This window comes from Spermophilus citellus (genome assembly GCF_964194105.1).
Source record: "Spermophilus citellus genome assembly, chromosome: 12".
Taxonomy (NCBI): Eukaryota; Metazoa; Chordata; class Mammalia; order Rodentia; family Sciuridae; genus Spermophilus; species Spermophilus citellus.
Window position 1 is genome coordinate 11,637,253 of NC_138198.1, and position 14,524 is coordinate 11,651,776.

The window sequence follows — 14,524 nt, forward strand, 5'->3', positions numbered from 1 at the left end:
TAATTTCCTAGTTGTTGTTTTAAGGTTTTAAATCATCAGGTACTTTCACATAGTTCTTATAACCTAAATTATCATTCTATATAGTGTCTCAGTCCCTAGAGCTGTGGACAGGCTGCTTTCCATTGGTGGCCAAATACTCCCACTGGAGAGTTTTAATCCAGCTACATCCTTAGCCTCTTCCACGGGCCTTGGGTCAATTCTTGGGAGAAAAATTTAAATATTTGAATTCCCACATTTCTTTTGCTTTTCCAGGGCTTGAAGCATGAGTCCCTCTCTCTTCCTGGTCCTCCTTGGCTTCCCGGCGCTCTCCGCTGCTCCAGCCCTTGAGTATGGTTTAAATGCACAATGGCACCAGTGGAAAGCAAAGCACGGGAAAACCTACGGCACGGTGGGTGACACGGACACCGTCCAGGGGGACCCTGCAGAAAGTGGTCCTCGCTGGTCACAGTTTATGGCCAGAGAGAAGCTTCTAGAGGACAGCTCTTAGCAGGCAGTGACCTGGGGGCCCTGTGGTGCACTCCAGCTCACAGGAGTGGGAAGCCCTGTAGGGCCATGGTTTCTCTTCCATCTGTGCCAGCAGGTGTCCCCTTGGGGAGATGGGCTGAATTTTAAATAGAAATAAAAACTATCATCTGTGCTTCCTTCTAGAATGAAGAAGGATGGAGGCGAGCGGTGTGGGAGAAGAACATGAAGATGATCGAGCAGCACAACGAGGAGTACAGCCAGGGGAAGCATGGCTTCACCATGGCCATGAACGCCTTCGGGGACATGGTACGTGTGTGTGTGTGTGTGTGTGTGTGTGTGTGTGTGTCTGTCGGGGGTGGGGGGGGCGCTTCACTCTGCACTTCCTCGCCTCAGCTCCTCACAAAACCATCTCCTGACCTTTCAATGTTTTATTTACCTTTCCTTGAAGACTAATGAAGAATTCAGGCAAGTGAGGAACAGTGTTCAATACCAGAAGCTCCAGAGGGAGGCAGTGTTCCAGGAACCTCTGTTTGGGGATGTGCCCGAATCTGTGGACTGGAGAAAGAAAGGCTACGTGACTCCTGTGAAGGATCAGGTATGGGACAGTGTGGGATTCAGACCTTGCATCTCCCATAGGAGAGCCCAGGACTCCATGCCCTGCCCTGCCACACTGGAGGGGCACGCAGTTCACTGTTTTGGAGAGTATTTGGCTATGTGAATTGTTGTCCGAGTTTTGCTCTTTGTTTTATGGATGACAGTTTGTTTTATTCCTTTTGCAGGGTCACTGTGGTTCCTGTTGGGCTTTTAGTGCCACTGGGGCCCTGGAAGGACAGATATTCCGGAAAACGGGCAAACTCATCTCACTGAGTGAGCAGAACCTCGTGGACTGTTCCAGGGCCCACGGCAATATGGGCTGCAGTGGTGGCCTGATGGATTTTGCCTTCCAGTATATTAAGGACAACGGAGGCCTGGAATCAGAGGACACCTATCCATACGAGGCCAAGGTAAACAGAGCTTCTCATGTTGTTGACGGCCCATATCTGCTTTTGGAAAATGGCACGTTTTCAGAATTCCCAAGAATTCCTTCAGAATTCCCAAGTTGAAGTGTAGAGTCTAGCTTCACCCTCTGTAAGCCACCAGTCTAGCTTTACCCTCTGTAAGCCACCGTTCTTTTCTGAGAGACTTTCATACATCTTGTTCTTGCCTCTGTGGAACGTGGAGAACATGCCAACCGTTCCACGTTTAACACAGATTCCTCTGTTGTGGGAAGTTCTTATGGATGGGAAGACCTAGAGGGTCTCATTGAAGATACGTGAGCTAATTTTCAGTTTCAAATCCAGTTACAGCATGTCACTGCAGATTGCTGGGTGTTGGGGTTCTAACACATGTTCCCCCACAGGTGGATGGCATTAATCAACTGTCTCCCTGCTTTCCCTTTAAAAGGATGGCTCCTGTAGGTACAAACCTGAGAATTCTGTGGCTAACGACACAGGCGTAATCTACATTCCAAAGCACGAGGAAGCCCTTAAAAAGGCAGTGGCATCTGTTGGGCCCATCTCTGTTTCTATCGATGCAAGCTTGAGGTCCTTCCAGTTCTATAAAAAAGGTGAGCATATTTCTTTCTAGAAACGGGTGCAGAAAAACTGTAATGCCACCATGACATATACCAGCTTGAGGGACTCTTGGGTATGTAAATTTTTGGCAAATATTTGGGTGCCTGGATTTCAAATTCTGTACATGTAATATATATACTTGATGTTTCCACTCGACCTTTCTTCAAGCAGATCCCATGAATGTGAGTTCTGCATTTTTTTTTTTTAAAAAGCTGCTTAATTAGCTTAATTCCCTCTTATTTTCTCCAATTATTTAACATTTACCTACATTTTTATTTATGCAATTAAATCTTAAAAGAGCTTTTTGATTCAAGTAATTTAGTGTTCTGTGCTGTTTTCTTAGATGGACATCCTAGAAATAGATTTACAGTATTTCAAAGAGTGGTCTTTTATTCACCTAGTGGTCATTTATGCACCTAGAAATACAAATTAGCATAAATCCTTCTGTTTTTAAACAGAAGGATTTATGCTAATTTGTATTTCTGCTAGTTTGATATCAGCTCTTGAATGCCTAACTTTGATTACAATAGAGCTTGATTGTAAGTTTGTATCATCTCAGTGAATTTGGAAATGCCTCCTTATTCTTGGTGACAAGGGTTCACTGCTACTGTTCCTGGAGCTTTCACCCCAGCTTTGATTTTTTATCTCCAGGCATTTATTATGACCCAGACTGCAAAAGCAGTGAGCTGAATCATGGTGTTCTGCTGGTTGGCTATGGTTTTGAAGGAACAAACCCGAATAAAAATAAATACTGGCTGGTCAAGAACAGGTATGCGTGGCCCAAAGCATGTATGTTTGACATTCAAGAGGGAATTCTTGTTTGCAGTCAGTATTTAGTTATAGGTCCTAGAAATATTTATCCCTCTTAGGTTGAATGAGGAAATATTAATGCATGCTGATAACATTAAGATATTGTTTCAGGCTCCTTGGGGTATTAAAATATGGCACGTCTGCCGTTGCTTTTCTAAATTCTGAAAATTTTCATACTTCGGAAACACATTGGACTACAAAGACATCCTGTCCTTTTTCTGTCTCTGATTTTACAATCCTGTATAAGATAATTGTTTGGACTCAGGGGTGGAAGTTAAGTGCCAATTTAGACTCAGCAGTTTATAGAGAATGAACAAGAATATCTGCTTCTCTGGATTCTGTTAAGTCTATGGTTTCTGGGACAGTGTCTAAATTAGGTGTTATTGTTAATAAAGCCAATGTGCTTTATTTTTACTATGAAATGGAAAACTTGCTCTTCTTTCAGTTGGAGTAAAGGATGGGGCATGGATGGCTACATAAAGATCGCCCGAGACCAGAACAACGTCTGTGGAATTGCTACGGCAGCCTGCTATCCTACCGTGAACTGATGGACAGTGATAAGGAAGGACTTGATTGGCGACAGTTTCTCCAGCCCAGGGATTTCATCTCCAAACTGACCTGCCCCCTCTGTGTGGGATCCCAACGCTTGAGTCATTGATGATTCAACTTGTGATGTGAATTGGACATTTTTATTCTAGTAAAATATCACTACTACTTTAATTACTGCTGTAACCAGCTTTGTATTATTGACTCTTCCAATGACTTCTGCATTTCCATTTTTTCCCTGAAAGTATGCATAAACTTGTGTCTTTAAAAATAAAACTGAATTCCAAATGTGATGGAGAGGCTTTTCATTTTTTTTAGTTCTCTGACTTTTCGTGTCACCAAACATGTCATTTGGCTCTGAAGATATAACTAAGCGTGGCAATTGTTCTCCGGGACAAAGAACGGGTGCCTCTTCTAGTTATGACAGGATTCCACCCTTGTTCTTGCTTTTGCTTTCCAGTGTTTTAGTTACCTGATGTCAACTGTGGTCTGGAAATATTAAATGGAAATTTCCAGAAATTCAATATTGCAATTCACATCAATTTCCTAATTTTGAATTGAGTGCCATTCTGCATGGTGTGATGAAATCCACTGAACCTGGATGTTCTGAGTTGAGTTTTTGAGTTCCTTATTGATCCTGGATATTAACCCTTTGCCAGGTAAATGGTTTGCAGATGTGTCCTCCCATTCTGTAGGTGGTCTCGTCACTCGAATGACAGTTTCAATTTCCCTGTAGAAGCATCTGAATTCCCTTTGTCAATGCATTTTTTTTTTGTCAGTGACCTTGAGGTCACTCCACAGAATCTTGCCCAGACCAAGGTACTCAGCATTGTCCCTATATTTTCTTCTGGTAGCTTCATAATTTGGGGCCTTAACTTCTTAGTTTCTTGTCAGAGTTTGAGTTGATTTTTGCATGCTGTGTGAGAGGTGGGGCTCTAGTCTCATTTTAATGCATATGTCCCAGCATAGTTTACTGAAGTGACTGTCCTTTGTCCAACTTGTATTCTTGGTGCCTTGTTGAAAGCCAATGTCTGTAATTACATAGATTCATGTCTGGGTGGATTACATGGATTACATGGATTCATTCTGTTCTTTTCATCTGTGTGGGTGTGTTTATGCCAATACCACGCCGTTTTGATCACTATAGCTTTGCATTGTCTTGAGGTCACCTATTTTAATGCTTCTGGCTTTATCCTTTTTTTTTTTAATTTTTCTTCAAGACTGCTTTGGCTATTCTGGGCATTTTGTGGTACTATATGAATTTTGTGATTGTGCCTTCCGGTTCGGTGAAGAATCTCATTGGTATTTTGATGGGGATTACATTGAATCTATAGATCCTTCTGGGTAGTATGAGCATTTTAACAATATCAGTCCTTCCAATCCATGAACATGAGATGTTGTTCCATTTTTTTTTTGTTTGTGTGTGTCTTCTGTGTTTCTTTCATCAGTATTTTATAATTTTCATTGAGGTTCCTTCACTTTCTTGGCTAAATCTATTTCTAGATTTTTTTATGTGGTATTGGGAATGGATTACATTTTTATTTCTTTTCAGCCAGTTTATCATTGTTGTGCAAAAAATGAACTTTTTTGGCATGTAATTGTATATCTTGCCACTTTCCTGAATTTATTAATTGTAACAGCTTTGTGATGTCATCTTTAGGATTTTTATATACATAAGGTCATGTCATCCTCAAACAGGGATAATTTGACTTCCTCCTTTTCATTTTATATTGGAGTCTATCTCTCCATTTGATCTAATAATGGTTGCTTTATATGACTGGGCCTCTTAGTGTTGGGTGCATATATATTTATAATTATAATTTCCTTTTGTCTAGTTGAACCCTTTTATTCTTACATAGTATCCTTCTTTTTCTCTTTTTTTTTTATAGATTTTTACATATAGTACATTTTATCTGATCTAAGTAAGCCATTCCTATTTGTTTTGGGTTTCCTTTTGCATAGAATATCTTTCTCCAGTGCTACACTTAATGTAGTCTATGGGTATCTTTAATGATGAAGTGAGTTTTCCTATAGGCAGCCTATCCTTAGGTCTTTTTTTTTTTTAAATCTATCCAGGAACTCTATATATTTTGATTAGGAATTTAATCTGTTTATATTCAAGGTTGTTATTAATACATAAGAATTTACTCCTCCTATTTTGTTAATTATTTTCTATATTTTTTGTTCCTCTCTTTTCCTCTTTTTTATCTTTGTGATTTAGTGGTTTTCTTTCTTTTTTAAAAAATATTTATTTTTTTTAGTAATAATTGAACACAATACCTTTATTTTATTTATTTTTATGTGATGGTGAGGATTGAACCCGGGACCTCACATGTGCTAGGCGAGTGCTCTACCACTGAGCCACAACCCCGGCCCCAATTTGGTGGTTTTCTTTAGTGATAGATTTTGATGTTTTGCTGTTTTTTCATTTATATATTTTCTCTGTTTTATTTATTTTTTTCTTGTGCTTTCATGATGGTCATTATTGTCCTTTTACTTCTTTAGGTCTAGGAAATTTTCTGCTATTATATCATTGAAAAGATTGTGCATTCCTTTGGTTTGTATCTCTGCTCCTTCAGGTATTCCAATAATTCTTAAATTTGGTCTTTTCATGTTATCCCATAATTCTTGGATGTTCTGCTCATTGTCTCTTTTTTTTAAGTTTATTAATGATTATTTTACTTCATCATGTTTCTCAATTTACATAGACAAATATATTGGGTTTAATATTTTCTTTTCTTTTTTATTGATTTTAAAAAATAAATGACAGCTGAATACATAACAATTCTTATTACACAATTCTTATTACAGCTGAATACATTACAATTCTTATTACAGCACAATTTTTCATATCTCTGGTTGTATATAAAGTATATTGATGCCAATTCATGTCTTCCTACATGTACTTTGGATAATGATGACCATCACATTTCACCTGTTCACGGTTTCTTACCATCTTCTCTGCACGGTCAACTTTTCAAGATTATATATTTTGTCTTCATTGTCTGAGGTTCTGTCTTCCAAGTGGTCTAGTCTGTTGGTGAGGCTTTCTATTGAATTTATAATTTGGTTTCCTGATTCCTTCATTTCGAGGATTTCTGTTTGTTTGTTTTTCATAATCTCTAACTCTTTATTGAAGTGATCTTTCACTTTCTGTATTTTTTCTTTGATTTCACTTCTTATACTATCCTCTACTGCACATATCATTTTAACTATGTACAATCTGAACTCCTTTTTAGACATTTCTCCTATTGTGTTATCAGTGGCTTCTGTTATTGAATCATCCCGGTTTGTTTGGGGCGCTTTATTCCCTTGTTTTTTCATGTTAGTGTGTTTTCCCATCTAAAAATATGAATCTGAGGCAGCATAAATCCTACCCTGTAGACCTATAGTGTCCCTGAAGGTTTCCAGCACCTCGCCTTTAATGGTGAGACCAATATCAACAGCACCCAGTGTACACAATATATAGCCTTAAACCCAATAGCTCCCACTAAGGCATCTACTGCCTTCTCACATTAAACCAAAATGATGAGTTCAATAACTGTAGTATAAACAGAAAATTTGTTAAAACAGTTTACAATTTCAAATAGTTGATGAGAGACAGAGGTAGTGTAGTATGTGATATTCACGAAAGAGGAAGAGAGAAGCTAGAAGTAAAAATTCACAGGAAGAGTGGAAGAGGAGCCAACAGAGATTGGCTGTTGGTTGGAGAAAAGTTGGAAAGAAAATCCAAGGAAATAGACAAGAGAGAGGAAATATCGAACAAAGAGAAAAAAATTAAAGACATAAGAATACAATAAAAATGCAAAACACCATTCATATATCATTGTCCTCCCACACACTGATGCATAAAAATCATCCTGTTCCAAATATGGTAGAGAGATCAGTGAATAAAAAATAAAATAAAATAAATCTTGCTGGAAAGTTGGACTCTCTCTGTCAGTGTTCAACAGTTTCTCAGCCCTGTCTCTGACATCTCTTGGGATCACCAAACCCAGATCAGCCCTCAAAAACTCAGTCTCTGTCCCACCAATCTGGGCTTCTGATACTTCAGGCTTGGCCACGCTGCAGTCCCAAGACCTCAATGCTGCTCCTATTGCAGAGAGACCACCTGGGATACACTCGTGCAAAGGAGCAACCTCGAGATGCAGCAGCAAGATGAGGGCCACCAGCTCTCTCAGCAGGAAGACCCCAGGCACCTCCAAACCCACAGGCACCCCAATACTGGACCTGCAGGTCCCAGCTGGAGTCCCCAGACAGAGGCTCTTGTGCTGGCACCCAGACCCCAGGCCTTGGCTTGTGTCCCAAAGTGGGTGCAGTCATGTGCAACCCAACCTGAAGTCCCCCCCTCAGCAGTCCTCTAGGCTCAGGTAGCAGCGGTGGTGGCGGTGGTCTTGGCCCTATGTCAGCAGCAGTGGCTGCTGCAGCTGTGGGGGTGTCACCAGGCGATCCCCAGGGGTCAGCAGCAGTGTGGGCTTCGGTTGCATTCGGGGAAGCCATGTCTTCTGTGGCAGTGGCAGGTGGTTGCACCTGCAAGGGCAGCAGCACTCAGAAAGAAGACCTCAGGCGACCTTGGGCTGGCAGCAGTGTAATCAGAGGCAGCAGCGACGGTGATAGTGGTGCAGGCCACAGTTGATTGACTAGAGGCTTTTGGTTCAGTGGCAGCAACCTTGGAGACAGGGTGAGAAGGAGCATCGGAGGTAGCCGAGGTCGTGCCCAGAGAAGAGTCCCCTGGGCACGGCAGCTGTGTCGTCCTCGACAGAGACATCTGCAGTAGCCAATATATTTGATTAGAAGAGAAGATAAGCAAAAGACAGTTAGGATCAAATTAAACATTAGAAATAAATCTAAATGGAAGAGATTAATAAACACCTGTAGATAATAATACTAAATGTTAATTCTCAGCTCTCTAATTAAAAGAGACTAGCAAATTGGATAAAAAACAAGACTTGACCATATGTTGTCTGCAAGAGACACACCTCATAGGCAAACACACCTGTAGGCTGGAAGTGAAAAGATGGTAAAAGATGCTCAGATGCAATGGAACCCGAAGCAAGAAGGAATAGCTGATCTTATACCCATGAATGCAGCCATCAAACCCAAATTAATCAGAAGAGACAATAAAGGTCATGTAATACTGGTAAAGGAAACAATCTAACAAGAAGGTAATACAGATAGTAAATATTTAAGCCCCATACTTTGGTGCATCTAATTACATAAAACAGGCACTACTTGACATAAAATCTCAGCTATATCCCATTACAATAATACTGGGTAGTTTCAAGTCACCTGTCTTGCCAATAGATAGCTCATCTGACATACTGTCATCAAAGATACTTTGGATCTAAAACATACAATAAATTAAGTGAACTTGAAATTAGAAATAAATGTCCAGAAAAACAATAGAAATGAAATAAATACATACCTGGAAATAAAAAAAAACCACTTTTGAATGAAAGTTGAAATCATTGAAAAACCAGGGGAGAAATTTTTAAACATTTATAATTAAAGAATAGAGATACAATATTCCAGAACTTCTGGGACACTACAAAAGTGGTTCTAGAGGGAGGTTATAGCTAGGAGTGCCTACATAAAAGTCAGAAAGATCTCAAAAAAAAAAAAAACCCCACAAAATTAATGAAGCATCTCAATATATTTGAAAAACAAGCCAATTCTAAAACAGTAGAAGGAAGGGAATAACAAAGATCAGAGCCAAAGTTAGTGAGAGAATTTGAAAGATACAAAGAATTAATGAACAAAAGCAGTGGTTCTTTGATAAGACAGAGGAGACCAATAAATACTTCACCAAGACTAACCAAAAGACAGAGACCCAAATTAATAAAATCAAAGCTGAAAATGGAGATATCACAACAGATATCATTGAAATCCTGAGGTTCCTTTGGGACTATTAAAATATAGAAGAAATGAGTTAATTCCCACATACTTATAACCTACCAAAATTGTAATAAGAGGATATAGAAAATCTAAACAAACCAATAATGACTAATGAGATTGAAGCAATAATAAAAAGTCTTCCAATGAATAAAAATTCAGGACCACATGGATTCACAGCTAAATTATGCCAGAACTTTTAATAATAACTTATGACAATGCTCCTCAAATCATTTTGTGAAATAGAAAAGTAGGGAACACTTCTAAACTCATCCTACAAGACCAGTATCATCCCCATTCCAAAAGCAGATAAGGTCACATCAAGGAAACATCAACAAGAAACCAATGTCTTCAATGACCATAGGTGCAAAAATACTTAATATCAGTAAGTCAAATTTAAAAACATTATGAAGATGACTATATGTAATGAACAAGTTGGTTTCACACCAGGCTTTCAAGGATGATCCAACATATGTAAATCAATAGACATAATACATCACATAAATAGATACCAGGAAAAAAATCACAAGGTCATTTGTTTTGATGTAAAGAAAAAAACTTTGACAGTACTAAGCACCCATTGGTGATAAAAATCTTGAAGGAAACAGGAAAAGAAGGAGTATACCTCAACATCATCAAGGCTATATATGATAAATATAAATCCAACATTCACCTGAATGGGGAAAAACTGAAAGCATTTCCTCTGAAATCAGGAACAAGAGATGGATGCCCACTCTCATCACTCTTCTTAACGTAGTACTGGAAATCTTAGCCAGAGCAATAAGGCAAGAGAAGGAAATGAAGGTGACATAGATAGGAAAGGAGGAATTCAAATTATTACTGTTTGAAGATGGCATGATTCTATACTTAGAATATCCAATAAGTTTCACCAGAACCTAGAGCTAATATACATCAAACTAGACGGAATATAAAACAAACACATAAAAATCAATAAATTATCTAAACATCAGTAATGAATTTTCTGAAAGAGAAATCACAAAAGCACTTCCATTCACAATAGCCTTATATGAATAAATAAAGAAATAAATAAATAAAATACATAGGAATAAACACAACCAAGGAGGTGAAGGACCTCTATAATGAAAACTGTAGAACACTGAATAAGAAAACTGAAGAAGACATTAGAAGATGGAAAGATCTCCCATGTTCATGGATATGCAGAATTAATATTGTTAAACTGGCCATACTACCATAAGCATTATACAGGTCCCATGCAATCACCATCAAAATACTCATGACATTCTTACTGAACTAGAAAAAACAGACCTACAATTCATTTGGAAGAATAAAAGACCCAGAATAGCCAAACCAATTCTCAGCCACAAAAGTAATGCTAGAGACATCCCAAGACATCTCATATTCAGAGCTATAGTAACAAAACCAGCATGGTATTGGCACCAAAACCAGACATGAAGACCAATGAAATAGAATAGAAGACAGAGAAAAACATAAGGGGTTGGTCATCTAATTATCAACAAAGGTGCCAAAAATGTATGTTGGGTAAAATATAGCCTTTTAAACAAATGGTGCTGGGAAAATTGGATATCCACATGTAGAAGAATGAAACCAGAGCCTTATCTCTGACTCTGCATAAAAATCAATTCAAAGTGGATCAAAGACCTAGGAATTATACAAGAAACACTGTGACTATTATAAGAGGGGGTCCACCCTCCAACCTGTGGGCACAGGGACCAACTTCCCTAAAACTCAAGAAACAAGACCAAGAAGCAAAAAGTGGGGTGGCACCAAATTAAAAAGCTTCTACATAGCAAAAGAAACAGGAGCATGAAGAGACAGCCTCCAGAATGGGAGGGAAAAAAATCTTGGTCAGCTACTCTTCCAAAAGGGGATTTATATCCAGAATATATAAAGAAGTATTCTTCAATTTCTTTCCTTAGTGTTTAGTTTTCATTGTAGAGATCTTTCACTTCTTTTGTTAGATTGATTCCCAAGTATTTCATAATTTCATTACGTGTGTGAGACTGGCATGGACTCACGTCAACTGGGTCATTTCCATTGTAGCAAAAACTGGATTAGAACAAGCCCACATGTATATGTAAAAAATATGGCAGAGATTCCTCCAGGAGATGGATCACACCTGTTGTGTGCTTGGTTTTCCTATTTCCACACACCTGAGGCAATTCAGAAGCTGAATTTGTACCAGTCACAGCACTTGGTTGCAAACAACAGAATCCCCTCTTTCTAATTGGAGCCAAGGGGCATTTCTGCCTATTAGGTCTGAGATTTCAGGAGTACAGGAGAACAAGCTTGGATTGTGCATAGCCAGGAATGACCTGGCTGAGATGGTGCTCTACACCTACCCCAGAGGGTTGTCTTGAAAACTCCAACATACATGATAACCAAACCTGGAACCCACAGCCAGTAGCCACACAAGGCACCTCTCTCCTCTCCCTGTGTTACTCACGCTCACCTTCCCAATCTGGCCAGGCACCAGTCCGTGGGAGCTGAGGCCTTCTGCAGAGCCTAGCTGCAAGATGTCTGGGGAATAAAGTTTTCAGTTTTCAAGAGGCTAAAGTCCAGCAAGGCCAGGAAGCAATGGAATTGCCCACAGGAGTGACTTCCCAAGGAGGGACACCTTGATAACAGCCAGTATTAGCCATCTCCACCTCTCCTCACCTCCCCACAAGCTTGCCTTCACCTCTCAAATCCACTCCTGGCACCAGAATCCTTACCTGCAGGTCTGTCTAGAGTAGCCAACCTGCAGCACCCAGGACCTCAGCATGCACATGTTGAAGGCTTCACCCTGGCTTTCATATCAGGTAAAGATGCCTGAGTAGTGACGGACAGGTGTGTGGGCAGGTGCTAAGAACTAGCACCCTTTCATAGAATTTTGGAAAATTACTCTGTTTGTGGTGCTCATCTACATCTGTAGGATATCAGGGGCCTCCAGGATACTTTGATTTCAGCTGCTTTTGCCCCCCCCCCCCACTGACACCAGGACTGGAGTCAAGGGCACACGCACCACACTTGCACCCTCATGAACACCTACACATACACATTTATACAGGTGCAGACAACCATGCCCACATGCCACATGCAGGCACATACATGCATATTCTCCCATGGACACACACGCTGCTGGATGGACACATGCACACCCGTGCACACCCACAGAGTCTGACCAGCCCCGCTGCCTGCTCTCTCCACACCATTGCTCCTTCTGTCCGGACACCAGCACCATATGCCACGGCTGCTGGGGCATTCCCCCATGTGCTGTTCTTGGCTTGAAACAGGAGGTCTGCTGCATGCTGCTGATGGTGACTGAGGTTTCTGCCTGTTTGGTGACGACTTCCCGTGAAGACGCATCCCAGAGGCTGCTCCTTGCGCGGAGTGTCTTTTGCATCTTGTCATATTTGGGTTTTCTATGTCTTTGAAATAAAGCAGGTCTCATAGAAACCAAGCCAGGCGGATCACGTTTCTATTCACTCTGCCATTCTCCCTCTTTTGATTGGAGAGCTTAATTCAGTTACATTTTGATCAACTCCTGATAAAATGAACTTGCGTCATTTTGTTGTTATTTCTTTTTTCTGTATGCCTGATAGCTTTTAAAAAATCACTCATTTCCTGCTTGAATCTCTGTAGTTAATTGTTTAATTTAACTCCATGCCTGATAGCTTTTAAAAAATCACTCATTTCCTGCTTGAATATGTAGTTGATTAATTTAACTCCAATCTATTTCACTTGATGTGTCTTTTACAGCTATTTCTGGGTGGTTCCCATAGGAATTTCATTTACATGCAAAGCTGCAACACTCTGATGTGAATTAACTCCAATGACATTCAAGGTCCTGGTCCTGCCCAGCTTTGACCCCACCCCACTCTCCGGTCATGATGTCACAGCTCCTTAGGCGTCTGCATTGTGTGTCACGTAACATGCTGGTTTCTGAAGCATTAGTGTGCTGAATCCTGCAGGCAGCACACACAGTACTAGGTTTGATAATGATCCTTGGGTTCCTTCTCTTCAACTGGAACTGCTTGCTTCAAGCCGGGTGGGTCTAGGGGTGACCAGCTCCCTGGACTCTTATCTGTGCTGTGGTTGGAATGTTTGTGTCCCTCCAAAATCCCGCTGAGCCTTCATCCAACCATGCACTGTGGAGATGGGACAACTAGGAGGACTGGTCCAGGAGGCTCCACCCTCATGAAGAGCATGCTGCGTGTGACCAAAGAGCGTGAGCAAGTGACTTCTGCCCCTCGGCTTCTTCTGCCATGTGAGGACTCTGCAAGAAGGTGCCACGGTAGAGGCAGAGAGGGGCCCTTCCCAGACACTGAATCCAGAGGTGCCTGACCTTGCCTGCCGGCCTCCAGCTGTGACATTCCTCCGTGCTGTGACAGTCCACTCTGAGGTATTCTGTGGTGGCAACACGGAAGGACGAAGCCACCTGGGAATGCCGCCAGCCCCTCCTCCTAGGTGGAGGGAGATACTTTCCCACACTAGGATTCTTGGTTGACCCCTTTTCCCTTCATTTCTTTGAGGATATCTCCCCGCTGCCTCTGGATTCCAAGGTTCCTGATGAGAGATCTCGCGAAGATCGAATGAGGAAACGGTGAGGAAAGCTCTCTTCCTCTCAGCTCTGTGGAGGTGATGTAGCCCATGGTGTGTTTCTCACCTCCCCATCGCTGCGACAAAATGCCTGAGACAGTCAACTTACCACTGAGGAAGGATTTATTGGGGGCCATGCTTTCAGGAGTTTGAGTCCCTGGTTGCTTGGCCCTGCTGCCTTGGGCCAGTGGTGGCATGGTGCATGGTGGAGGAGGCCCCTTCCCCTCATGGCAGCTGTGAAGATGAGGGACAGGAGTGGTCCAGACCCCGAAACCTCCTCAATCTCTTGCCTTGGTGACACACCTTCCTTCAACGAGGACCGACCTCTTAAAGCTTCCATCACCTCCCAGTGGCTCCACTGACTGGAGACCAGGTCTGTAAGAAGCGGGCCTTGGAGGGACTTTTCAGATCCAAACTGCAGCAGTATCTCAGGGAGCAGAACGTGTTCTATAGCAGAGCAATGCAAGGGAAGTGCCACCATCTTGTTTTCTGTCCTTGTCTTTTCTCTCATGCTAGTGATCAGGTTCAGGGCCTCAGGCATAAGAGCCTCAACCATTGTCTTAAGAGAGCATTCAGAGTCTTCAGAAGAGGGAATTGAATTGAGTCTAGAAACCTAG

The 14,524-nt window shown here is 41.2% G+C and overlaps 1 protein-coding gene across 1 annotated transcript; it reads left to right on the forward strand.

Annotated features, from left to right (window-relative positions):
- Positions 1 to 653: 653 nt before the first annotated feature.
- Positions 654 to 3,436, forward strand: LOC308632032 (procathepsin L-like; the record flags this gene model as incomplete). Its single annotated transcript, XM_081263689.1, has 6 exons — positions 654 to 771; positions 914 to 1,060; positions 1,245 to 1,469; positions 1,909 to 2,071; positions 2,730 to 2,847; positions 3,334 to 3,436. The coding sequence occupies exons 1-6, from the start codon at positions 688 to 690 to the stop codon at positions 3,434 to 3,436; spliced, it is 840 nt and encodes a 279-aa protein (XP_081119815.1). The 5' UTR covers positions 654 to 687.
- Between the last annotated feature and the right edge of the window lie 11,088 nt (positions 3,437 to 14,524).